General features: G+C 47.5%; 4 protein-coding genes across 4 annotated transcripts; 2 read left to right on the top strand and 2 right to left on the bottom strand.

The window, feature by feature from the left end:
- Positions 1-3,833: 3,833 nt before the first annotated feature.
- PADG_05431 (phosphomevalonate kinase) lies at positions 3,834-5,642 on the top strand (the record flags this gene model as incomplete). Its single annotated transcript, XM_010762434.1, has 2 exons — positions 3,834-4,201; positions 4,514-5,642. 2 exons carry the CDS (start codon positions 3,834-3,836, stop codon positions 5,640-5,642), a joined length of 1,497 nt encoding a protein of 498 aa, XP_010760736.1.
- A 1,850-nt stretch (positions 5,643-7,492) lies between these two features.
- Positions 7,493-8,829, top strand: PADG_05430 (uncharacterized protein; the record flags this gene model as incomplete). Its single annotated transcript, XM_010762700.1, has 3 exons — positions 7,493-8,234; positions 8,378-8,461; positions 8,672-8,829. The coding sequence occupies 3 exons, from the start codon at positions 7,493-7,495 to the stop codon at positions 8,827-8,829; spliced, it is 984 nt and encodes a 327-aa protein (XP_010761002.1).
- Positions 8,830-9,279: 450 nt separating this feature from the next.
- Positions 9,280-9,543, bottom strand: PADG_11924 (uncharacterized protein; the record flags this gene model as incomplete). The annotated part of the gene is made up of 1 exon (XM_010762843.1): positions 9,280-9,543. One exon carries the CDS (start codon positions 9,541-9,543, stop codon positions 9,280-9,282), a length of 264 nt encoding a protein of 87 aa, XP_010761145.1.
- Positions 9,544-10,996: 1,453 nt separating this feature from the next.
- PADG_05428 (uncharacterized protein) lies at positions 10,997-11,724 on the bottom strand (the record flags this gene model as incomplete). Its single annotated transcript, XM_010762699.1, has 3 exons — positions 10,997-11,064; positions 11,243-11,651; positions 11,722-11,724. The coding sequence occupies 3 exons, from the start codon at positions 11,722-11,724 to the stop codon at positions 10,997-10,999; spliced, it is 480 nt and encodes a 159-aa protein (XP_010761001.1).
- Positions 11,725-11,997: the final 273 nt, after the last annotated feature.

The raw sequence follows: 11,997 nt of genomic DNA, 5'->3' as shown, positions 1-11,997 counted from the left end.
GGGGGGGGAAAGGGGGGAACAGGGAAACTGGTGATGCATACCTCTGAACTGGGATGTAGGTGGAATTGCACGTTCATTTGACGACTGGACGCCGTCAAAGAACACGCTGGACTGAAGAAAGGGGTAATGAAAGGGTTATTTATAGGTGTAATGAAGGACAAGAGCAGAGGTTGTGTGTCCAAACCAACTGTCAACCAACGTAACGGATGTGATGAAGGGAAACAAATATGCGAAGGTTTATCCCTTTTCTTAAAAAAAAGTTAAGTGTGTGTGTGTGTGTGTGTGTGTGTGTGTGTGTGTGTGTGCGTGCGATTAGCATCTCACTCCCACCAAAGTAGAGAGGAGATTTTTCGATTTAGTTGTGGCTGTATAGGGAACAGATGGTCAGGGACGATGCCTGAAAAGATAAATAAATAAATGAAAAGATTGACTGTAGACCCAAAAAGGAGAGTCTGGACAGAGAGAAAGAAGATGGATATAATAATAGAGGCAGGTCACGATGGAAGAAGAATTCACACGGTCAAGTCATGGCGCGGCTGATTCCGCATGGGGGAAAGAAGAAGAAAAAAAAAAAAAAGCATTACGAATTGTTCCGCTGCCTGTAAATTAAATTTCTTACAAGCCCTAAGCTCCACGGGCGGCGTAATAACAAGGGTGGTAAAGTACACGTTCCCTGGTACCAAAATTACCACCCGAAAAGCTCCGTGATTGGCCGGCATGGCCTGGGAGGTTGCAGGGTATAAATTACGGTCGTCATAACAATACGAGAAGTGGCCACCCTTCGTTCAAGTCAGCTGTTTTTCGATCTATGGATTCTTAACCCTAATTATATACAGATCACGAATTTATGTGGTTTTGAAACCCCCCTTGTTGAAGAACCCTTTGGAAACGTTGCAGCCTGAGTCTTGCCTCAGTGCAGGCAGACAGTTTATTCTCTGGGAAGCTGGCAGTGCTTAGCAGCAGCAGCAGCTGCTCCCCAGCCGGTTGAAGTTCGGATCAAGCGGGCCTTTTTCAAAGGTATCAGATATCTGCCAATCCACCCTGTGGGGGAAAAGCTCCTTTTGTCCACATCCTTGACTCCAAGGCCGGCCCTTGCGCCCCCTCCCTCCCCCCAGCGGTTCCTGGCTCACTGTGAGTCATCGTAAATGTCAACTTAACTATTACGGGGCGTATTGCTTTTGTTATGGTTTTTGGTGTTATGGGCTGACTCTCTAACAGTAATCGTCCCGAATCTTTTTCTTTAGCGACGGGAGCTAGACCCGAAGAGTCGCACCACCCTCGGTCCCGGCGAGCTCCGCTGCCCCGGGCGGGTTCGGTCTGGTTTGACGGGCTTCAACAAAGCATCATATTCACGGGACCAATACGTGCGCGATTTGTTATCCGGGGGGAGGGGGGGGAAATTAATGTCTTCTGCGTGTCCGCTGGATGCCGATCTGGTTTGACCGGCCGGTGTAGAGCGGGCGTGGACGGAGTGTTGTTTTCCCAGTCCGCGTTCATTCGTTCTAGTTAACTCCGGAAAGAGAGGATTGACCAAATCAATCTATGAACTGCGAATGTAGCAGAAGATGAACCTTGGAATAAATACCATTGGACCTCGTTCGTAGTTCTTGTGGAGCTTATATACGAACAAGCAGCGGACGTACCCTGCTGTGGCTGGGTAAACTGCATTTTATGATTTGGAATCTGACGTTGCAGCGATGCAAGCTGCCTGACAAATACTGTTCGAACAACGCAAAAACAACACGATAGCAACATCCATGGAATGAGCCGTTTCGGCATCTCGTCTACCGAACCTCTTATTTTAACATGCCGTTGGATACAAAATGCCAACTGTCACAGATTCAATTTATTACTGGTGCCGAAGAACAATGACAGCAAAGAAAGGGTAGCTTGATGACGTGAAAATTTCCCAGAAGAGTCGTTGTCGCGTCTAGATAAATCGTCGACAGCAAATTCCAATACCGTCCGTTAGCAGCAGAAAAACATTCCAATCACGAAAGCGATTTTTATAGCGAATCTTTCCTGGTTTTATTTCTTTACTTCCTTATTTCCTTTTGTTTTATATTTTATTTCTTTTTTCTTTCTGGTAAGCTCGTACGCGCGAGAACTTGGAGACCCATGCTGCGGAGAAGAACCCGGTGAAAATCTGGAGCTCGAAGTTCAAGCTTAATGGTCAGGAGACAGCTCCATTTTTCAAATTAGTCTCACCGTGCCTGTTTAAGTGGACCTTGGTTCATTTATTCGCAAGCCAGTAATAACTTTGCTTATCAGAAAAATTATGGAGTAACCACAACTAAGCAACAGAACATATTGTCCTTCTAAGGATTCTATCAGTCGTCTGCTACGGCTTGCAAGAAATGATTCCTCCTCTTACTGCAATCCACCAGACAGAAAAGACAACTCAAACTTCAAGGAGTTCTAGAACCCCGAAGCTCAAAAAGGTATGACGTCCCTCAGGATGGAGCTGGATTTTATTATATCATTCGGGCGGGCCACACAGTGGACAGATACACCAGTTCCTTGCCGCGATCCCCGTATGAGCAAACGATTATGCGAAGGGAACAAATCGCCAATCTACCTCAAATGATGGGCAACTTTCATGTCCTTAAGCTTTACCTTCTGGGCTGATTTGCAGTTACGCTTGCTTGTGAGAGACCTAGACCAACGGCTATTGAGTTTGAACATTTCATATTTTTTTCTCTGGCGTGGGACGCAGGATTGAATCATGCATCCGGTAGGACAGAGACGGTGCGGTAGGTAACTAACTACTAGATGGGATATATATTAGAACATTCAAAAGGACGGACGGAAACACATATGCATGGACGGTTTTGGGGAGTGACACCATTCCAATCATATTCCACCTATTTTACATATATGCCATGTCACCTGGTATGAGTATGGATTTCCTGGTAATATCCATGATTCCAATGGTGTATTTTGTTTCCACCCAGTGGCCGGGTATCTGGAGATATTTAGATCGAAGCAAGGGGTCAGAGAAAAATCAACAATAATACTTGCGCTCCGATTCTGTTTACTAGTATAATGCAAAAAAGACTGTATGCTGCTCTCTGCTCTGACGGGAGTCACATCTGATGTTCTTTATTTTATTTTATTTTTTATTATTTATTTATCTTATCTTACTTTTTTTTTTAGTTGTTCAATCCACTTAGGATGCAAAGCCACAATCCGCATCTGACAGCAGAAGGGCATCAGCCACAGATCCTAACATGAACCAACCAACCATCTTCCAACAACAAAACATCACCGCACAATAGAACACGAAAGAAACGAACCATTTCAATTTCATGGGACTGGCCTATCTGCAGCTGCTATAATTTCCCCCCTGTCCTCTCGTAGATTAACATATCCCTCCCACTGAAATGGACCTTGGCTCCCTAACAATATATTCCTGCATCCCCACACCCGCCCCGTTGCCCCGCACTACTAGCGGTAAAGCTAACATAACCTTCCACCCATTGAACAAAAACAAGGGGTGGAACTGTTCAAAAACCTCCCAAAACCCCCTACAACCTTCCTACCCGCTTCTCCGCTCCACGGTGGGACCACATCCCCGTCTCTCTCTTTCCGCCAACTGTTGACTCCATATCCAAAGTACCCCGTCTCCCCCCGCCGCACACTAAAGAGGAGGAAAAAGTAACTGGGGTACATGCATATAAAACCCAGCACGTAACCCAACACGCCAAAACCAAGTCCTCAGGAGAAAACCAAAAAGGGGAAATACGAAAAAAAAATCACATATATTTATATATATATATATATATATATATATAAAAGAAGAGGGCGAGAGAATCAAAAGAAGCAAGAAAATAATGTCTTACCGCCCCCTCGCCAAAACAGCGGTCTCCGCGCCAGGGAAAGTCCTGTTAACAGGCGGCTATCTCGTGCTTGACAGACAGTACACGGGGACTGTGTTTGCGCTCAACGCGCGAATTCATGTTGTCGTGCGCCAGCTGCGGAGGAATCTGCGGAGGGGAGGCAGCGCCTTTGGTGGTTTTGGGCTGGGGAGGATGGAGTTCGAGGGGGATGGGGAGACGGATGCGGGGCATGAGGGGGTCGAGGAAGGAGGGGACGAGGTTATCGTCGTCAGATCGCCCCAGTTTATTGATGCGGTGTGGGAGTATGGGGTTAAGAGGGAGGGGGAGGGGGGTGGGGTGAGGGTTGTGCAGAAAGGGGATGGGTGAGTTGTTTTCTTGAATTTTTTTTTTTGTTCTTCTCTTGGGGATTTCGTTTTGGGGGTGGCCCCCGGGGAAGGGGGATGGGGGATGGGGGATGGGGGATGGGGGATGGGGCGTTGGATCCTATGGTTTTCCTTGTATGGTTTGCGTTGATTCGTTATTCTGGTTGCATGTTTGATTGCACGAATACTCTTTGGAGAAAGGGCACAGGAAGAACCCTGGAACTTCATATCCGGGCCCTGTTTGATTATTATCTACGAAGCATTTGATCTTGCAAGCTATACTGGGAACAGTCTACTAATACTATCTCGCAGACCGCGAAATCCATACATCGAAACATCAATAAACTACGCCCTGACATATGTTAGTTACATCGCAGCATCCAACCTGTTCGGCTCTCTCTCCATCACCATTCTCGCAGACAACGACTACTACTCCAAATCCTCCGTCTCACAAACTCCAGTCCACAACGGAGGAACCCGCTTCTCAGACTTCGGCGTCAAACTCCACGAGGCACACAAGACCGGTCTAGGCTCCTCGGCCGCACTCGTCACAGCCCTCGTTTCCGCAATCGTCATCCACCGCTCTTTTCAGCCAGAAGAACTCCCAGCCGTCCGCGACAAACTCCATAATCTCGCGCAGGCAGCCCATTGCGCCGCGCAGGGGAAAATCGGCTCCGGCTTCGACGTCGGCGCCGCAGTTTACGGATCCTGTCTGTACCGCCGCTTCTCACCAGCGGTGCTCGACAGTTTAGGCGACGTCGGGTCCCCGCAGTTCGAAGATCGGTTGTTCGCTGTTGTCGAGGATCTCAATGATGATGTGCCCTGGGACACTGAGTGTATCGACTTTGGCATCAGGTTGCCGCGCGGGATGCAGATTGTGCTTTGCGATGTGGACTGTGGCTCGCAGACGCCGGGGATGGTGAAGAAGGTGCTTCAGTGGCGGGAGGAGAATCGGGAAGAGGCAGATGCTCTCTGGGATGAGTTGCAGACGAACAATGAGAAGTTGCGGCTGTTGTTGAAGGAGCTGGTTCAGGCTAGCTATAGTTCCAACAATAGAAATATCAATTATGCGGAGAACGGTAACTTTGACGCAGTTGGCGTGCTCATATCCCGCACGCGCGAACTGCTTCGCACCATGACGGCGAAGTGCGGAGTTCCCATCGAGCCCAAGGTCCAGACGGAGTTGCTGGATAAGCTCTCGGAGCTGGACGGGGTGATTGGTGGTGTGGTGCCTGGTGCAGGCGGGTATGATGCCGATGCGTTGCTGATAAGGGACGATGCGGCGGTTGTGGACAGCCTTCGGGATTTCCTGTCGACGTGGAAGAGCACTGTCGAGGACGATTTTGGCGGGCGCATTGAGAGAGTGAGGCTGTTAGGGGTGACGCATGGGTCTGAGGGGCTGAGGAATGAGGTTCCGGTGAAGTATTCAGAGTGGATGTAGGGGTCTTTTTTTTTTTTTTTTTTTTTTTTTTTTTTTTTTTTTTTGTATTTTCCCTCTTTCCTTTCCCGGGAACGCTACGCTGATGTTGTCGTCGGTTTGAATGGTTTTATATGGCTCGGGTTTCGGATTATTTTCCCTTCACATAACTGCACCTGCTGCTCATTGAAGTATTTTCATCGGGTTCCCTCTCTTGGTCTTTCTTCTCGGATTTGTGGTGATATCCAGCGCTGTGTGCATAGCGAAAGTCTAGGGTTCGGGATGTTTCTTGTTCTCGGGTTGTTTATTTTCTTCTTTTCAGGTGTGTATGCTTGCTTGCAATCTTCCAGCATAGCATTTGCAAGAGTCTATGTCTTGTTAGATTAGGTTTTCCATGCCCCCTGCTCTCTGTCCTCGCCTTTTTCCACATTTACATACAATTGATACTGCTTTTTAAACTCTGGATATAAACTTTAGCGGCTCGAATTACTTTCCCCATGACGCATGAGAGCGGGTTTAACCTTGATGGTTTGGTTTGACGTTTCCCTGTCGAGCCAAGTCTATCCTTACCTAAGTAATAATAATAATTGTTAAATCAAGACAAAGATAGGAGCAACGAACTAAGAGTTTCTTTCAAATAAAGTTGGCGCAATCTGGAAAGGGAATTGGGAAATTTGGGCAAAAGCATGGTTCTACCGTCGTGCAGAAGTTACCAACTAATAATAGAAATGTTAGTCATGTACAAGTATGCTAAGTCGGGTTGTAACTGGGGGGAATGTCAAATTTACCAGGTCATACATGCCTTGCATTAGGGGGAGTATGACAAACTCCAGGTTGGGGGGAACATTGGCGCTGATCGACAGATTCCTTTTTTTTTTTTTTCCATTTTTATTCCATTTTATTTTCATCTTCTCTTTGCTGGGAAGAAATCTCTTCTTCCTGAGTAACTATTAAGCTGTGTGAAGCTTGGCTTATTAATTAGCGGCTGGACTCCGGGGGGGGGGGGGGATCTGACCCTTTATGTTTTAGTTAAAAGGGGGGTCCCGGGTCCCTGATGCCCACCCAAATTTAGCTGTAGCTTTAACTGGACTGAGCCACCTGAGCAAGCCCCGTCTGCTTCTTTCCCCCCCCCCCCACCCCCTTCACACCAACCAATTTCCTGTGTTGAAGCTCAGCCTTCGCTTGCCGCTCGCTGTTCGCGGTTACTCAAGTTAACTTCAGTGTTCCTTACCCTCTCCAACCAACATCAACATCATCATCAACATCATCATCATCATCATCATCATCATCATCATCATCATCATCATCATCATCATCATCATAATCATCACCGTCGTCGTCGTCATCGTCATCACATCATCATCATCATCATCATCATTACCATCAACCACTCACTCCGTACGTTCTATACACTACAAACTCGACAAGCAAAGACACACCCCCTTAGATATACGTTAGATATTGGAGACGACATAATAACTACGCCGCAACACTGCAACCACCAGAGACAAGGGACATCGGATAGACATCGCCCCTATCTCGGTCTTCGCCTCCCGCCCGTGCTCAACGGCTGCGACATCTCCATCTTTTCCTGCATCTAGAAACCCCCTGTATGCCATGCTCCCGCCATCTTCATCCTTCACCCGGCTGCTGCTCTGAAATTATCTTTCCCGCCTACGCTCTTTTACTTACAACCACACGCTATTTTTCTCTGCCGTTGTCCATCGTTAACCTCACGCCTTGAAAATATTTCCATTCCTTGGCCTGCGTTGAACCTGGGATACACAGACTCCATATCGTCGGAATTTCATCCGTAGTAAACAAAAAGACATATCTGGCTTCGGGTATAGTTTCTGTTTAGTGGGCCCTTGATCATGGAATCAGGTACCCTTGTTGTCCCAAAGAGCGATGCTAGTCCAGAGCGAGAACGGGGAGACTTTGTGGAGAAAAGGGAATCGCCTATTTCCCAATCCAAACCAGACCAGCGCACAATATCACAGGAAGATCTCGCCTCACCGACTATGATGACAACAACATCTGCTCTTCCCCCTCCCTCCTCTTCAATACGGGTGCCAGAATCAGCCAACAAAGACAACACCAACACCACTCCGTTTGCTTCGAATGAACCCGCAGCCACTCCGGCTATGGTCTCATCGCATCGTCCTGTCACATCAGATCCCACACAGCCTTCAAAAACCCCCGGTACCAGCACGACCATAAGAGCAGATACTCCCCCCTCGATGACCAGCCAGCCTCTTGATGCCCCAACTTCAGAACACTCTATTGCATCACAACCAGATCCATCAACCAACACCGCCTCTGAACCTCAGAAACAGCAGCCCGATCCCTCCGCTCCTGCAACCAGTGGCTCTGAGGAGCCCAAACCCGCTGATCCCGCAATTGGCCCCTCCACAGACCTCACCACCACGAACAAAGAAGCAGAAGATGTCGGCAAATCATTGGTAATCAATCTACTCCTGACGACAGGAGCTAGACACCCGTTCAAGATCTCTACGAAGTACTTGCGCAAACGCCAGGTGGATGTGCCAGATTTCGACCCATATTTGATGAGTGTATATACGTTGAAGGAACTGATTTGGACGGAGTGGAGACAAGGTATGCTTCTCAGATGCTGTTTTGCCAAGGGGCTTGGTTTGTTTTTATTTGGGAGCAACATGACAGCCATGTGTTGTTCTAGTTAATTCTCGATTGTTGTTAGGATATCATGTGCTAACGCATTATGGCCTCTTTCACTACAGAGTGGGAACCTCGACCTTCATCCCCAACCTCAATTCGTCTGATATCGTTTGGAAAACTATTAGATGACAAAGGTTCGCTCTCAGGTATGCTGCCCAACTCCTTTAGTGCACCCTAATGCATTCTTTTCACTCTTGGATGCTCTGTATCTTTAGAATCCCCATATCTCCCACACCCTAATGCATTCCTTTTACTCTTGGACGCTTTGCATCTTTAGGATCCCCATATCTCCCACACCAATTTTTTTCCCAGTTCTCTCCTAAGTTCAACACATTTTGCTTACTCTCACGCGACAGAGTTGAAATTAAGCCAATCCTCCCCCAACGTCTTCCACATGACCTTAAAACCACAGGAAGTCGTCGATGAGGAAGATGCTAAGGCCGCCAGGTCCGCTACCGGTCGGCAACGGGATGGCGGTGATCACAGCCCCCGATGCCGATGTATCATCTTGTAGGCTTCTGGAGGCTGTGCTCAATTCATTTGTCATGCAATGCAGAATTTTTTTTTTTTTTGGTAATGTTGGAGAAATAACAATCAGGATTGTTTAGCATTCATTTTCAAGCGGATCTGCTTATGCACAAACAAGCATACACACACACGCACACATCAAACCTTCATAAATCATACTGCACCTCCTTTGCACAATTTGTGTGTCAACGACTATATTCCCTCGGGTAATTTCCGATTGTCGTATTTCTGCTTTTCCTGAGAAGCCTTGGACGCATTTCCTTAAACCATTCGGAGTTGACTTGGGGTTTTTTTTTCCAATTCACCTATCCCTTAATTTACTTTCCTCTTCCCTTTACCCCATGCGAGTGCGCTCGCCTGCTTTGTCTCTATTAGTTCTTTCATCCTCATCGATTCGATATTTGGCATCTCCTCCTTGCTTCTGCTTTTCATTCCCCTATACAATTCCCCCTTTTGTAATTTCCAGTTCCTTGTTTCCCGCCACACAACCTTTATGGTTATAAATGGCTTCCTTTTTCTTTTCGCGCTTCTCTCGTGTTTCCCGCTTTCTAAAACATGCACGGTAGGTGTAGGGTTTGGGTTTTCTTGTCTTGTCTCGTATTGTCTTCTCCTGTCCCATTTCTCTTTCACGTTTCCCTTCTAGCATACTCACTTCTTGAAGAATCATATTTGCAATGGCGACTAAATGGGGGTTTTTCATTTTTTCTAGTTTCGAGTTTTTCCCATAGTTTCTCCCTATCGTCTATCCGTGTCCCGTTTCTGTCTCCTTCTATACACGTTGCGTTGATTTTGTTTTTCCTGTTTCATTTTGCTTTGCCCGCTTGTTGTCAATATCATAGCACTATCACTACTTCTACCACTATTATTATTACTAATGTGATTTCCTCCTGATATGTCATCGATGGTTCGAAGCAATACAGTTTCCCATCCCGTTTTCCCATTTCCATTTCTTTAATTTTTGTCCTCTTTATTCTTATCTCTCTACCTTGCTCTATTTTCAATTGCCTCGTCCTCCTCCTTTCCTACTCCCATGCGTACAAACGGTGACATTGGCAGCGAGGGGATGGTGGTTGCATGTAAATGTATATATACATACGTGGGTTCTTAATGGATATAAATGGATACAGCGGTTCATAATATATTTCTTGTATAAATCTGAGCGGGTTGTAGCGTAGATGAATACTGCAGAGCGGTGGAGTGGAGAGCTGGAAGAGGTGAGAATCTGAGAACGGCAGGAGAGAGAAAATCAGCATTCCATCTTATCACGGATGTGAGCGGTTTTCGATCATTGTTTTTGTTCCTTCAAAATTTTAAATTCCACATATACACACTCACAGTGATGACCGTGGAAGGTTGAAGCTTGGAAGTGGAAGAAGTGGATGATGGCTCCTTGCGCCATGGTTCTCCGTAGCTAAGCATGCCCCGCAACAGCTCTGACCGCCGCATACTGGAGATGCTAAAAACACTTGTAATGGCATTGGGGCCATTGACACATTATTGGAGCTCACCGGACTCTGGGCGGCGTGGGGATGGGGAAGTCGAGATAATCTTGCGCAGGTGACTGTGAGGCTCAAGGGGCTTGCGTTTGGGAAAGCGGAGATCCTTACCTCGCTGCGACAATGCAGCCTTAAATGCTATTCAGAAGATGTTCTATTGATGCGGGGTTTCTTGATGCAAGGACAGAATGCAGACAGATGGGGGCGACAAATTTAACAGAGCCTCCTTGATACTGGGTGGGCATAGGGGAAGGCAAATGCTGGTAGCATGCAGACAGGTCCTGCAGGTCCTGCAGGGGCGGGAGGTAAGGAAGTCAAGTCACCTGTCTTGCGAGGTGTCAATTGAAAGTACACCTGCAACGATGAGCTGAATTCCATAAAAGTCGTATCGATGTAAAATAAATAAATAGTAAAATCTCCCGTGGGACTATGTTATATGTATAAAAACACCACAGGAAATCTCCCACTTTCGCGATCTAAATGGAAAAGACAAGGAAGCGTAGAGAATGCGAACAGCAGCTAACTCCGGTTCGGGATTTGATTTTCTAGAAACTGGGACGTAACGTAACATAAATGTCGGATGGAAGAGAACAAGAAAAGAGAAGAGACGTAAACGGAAACAAATTCCGACCAAAGATCAGTACCGGCAACACGGTATTACCAATTCATTTTCAGTCGTTGTTCCATTTCGTCATGGAAAGTGGCCGGTTCTCGGAGGTCGTCACCTGGAGAAGCGAATACAAATAGTCAGCCACTGGCTGTATGAGAGGCGGAGATGGCAGGGGAAGACGAAAATTCGGGTGCAAGTGGAGAAGGAAAGAATCAATCAGTCGATTCCCCATTCTTGCAAGACCAATCCAACTTCGAAACGAAAAAGGCCAAAAGGGACAAAAAGAGACATACCATCAAAGACATCCTCCCACGTAACCTCCGTCTCCCTCCCGCCCAATGCCAAAATATCCGCATGAATGTTACTCTCCTTCCCCCCACCCAGCACAGCAGGCTTCCACTGTCCCTCCTGAACGATCTTCAGTTCCATCCCCCTCCTCACGGGCTCTGCAATGCCGTATACCCTCTTCAGAGTCTCCATCTTCATGGCATCGTGTGTTTGGCGCCACTGCAGCAGACGGGCTTCGAGTGGGTGTGTGGAGGTTGGTGTCCGTTGTTGCTGTAGTGTTGGTGCCGGGGTGAACGAGGCGCGGAGAGTGTCGTGGATGCCAGTGGCGGAGGGGGCGCCTTTACTTAGATGTGAGGCGGAGGCGGTGTTGGAGGTTTGAGTTGCGTTGGCGGCGGGGGGTACAATGCGGAGAGACTGTTATAAGAAATTAATAGGGGAATGGCCGGAGCGGAGGTTGGCTGGGACGGAGATGGGGATGGCCTACCATGATTGGAAGAGAAGACGGACGGTATTTTGCTGTGGGATCAAGGTGAGATAGTGAAGAGCGATAGTAAATGCTTGAGCCAAATGCAGATGGGGGAGGTGTTGAGAGTGTGGAATGGTGCTGATGGATGGAATGATGATGTTGTATGGAGAGACAACAGTCGATAAGATGCCGCTGATGTTTCCTGCAAGGCAAAAGCAGCCGCCGTCAAGCTTCCCCGGCCGCGCACAAAGACCAACTGCGCAGTCCCATATCACGTGGGACAAACTCTATCCC

Source organism: Paracoccidioides brasiliensis, assembly GCF_000150735.1.
Source record: "Paracoccidioides brasiliensis Pb18 unplaced genomic scaffold supercont2.6, whole genome shotgun sequence".
NCBI classification, from domain to species: domain Eukaryota; kingdom Fungi; phylum Ascomycota; class Eurotiomycetes; order Onygenales; family Ajellomycetaceae; genus Paracoccidioides; species Paracoccidioides brasiliensis.
Note: the sequence above shows the minus strand (reverse complement) of the source record. Positions and strands in the feature narration are given on the sequence as shown.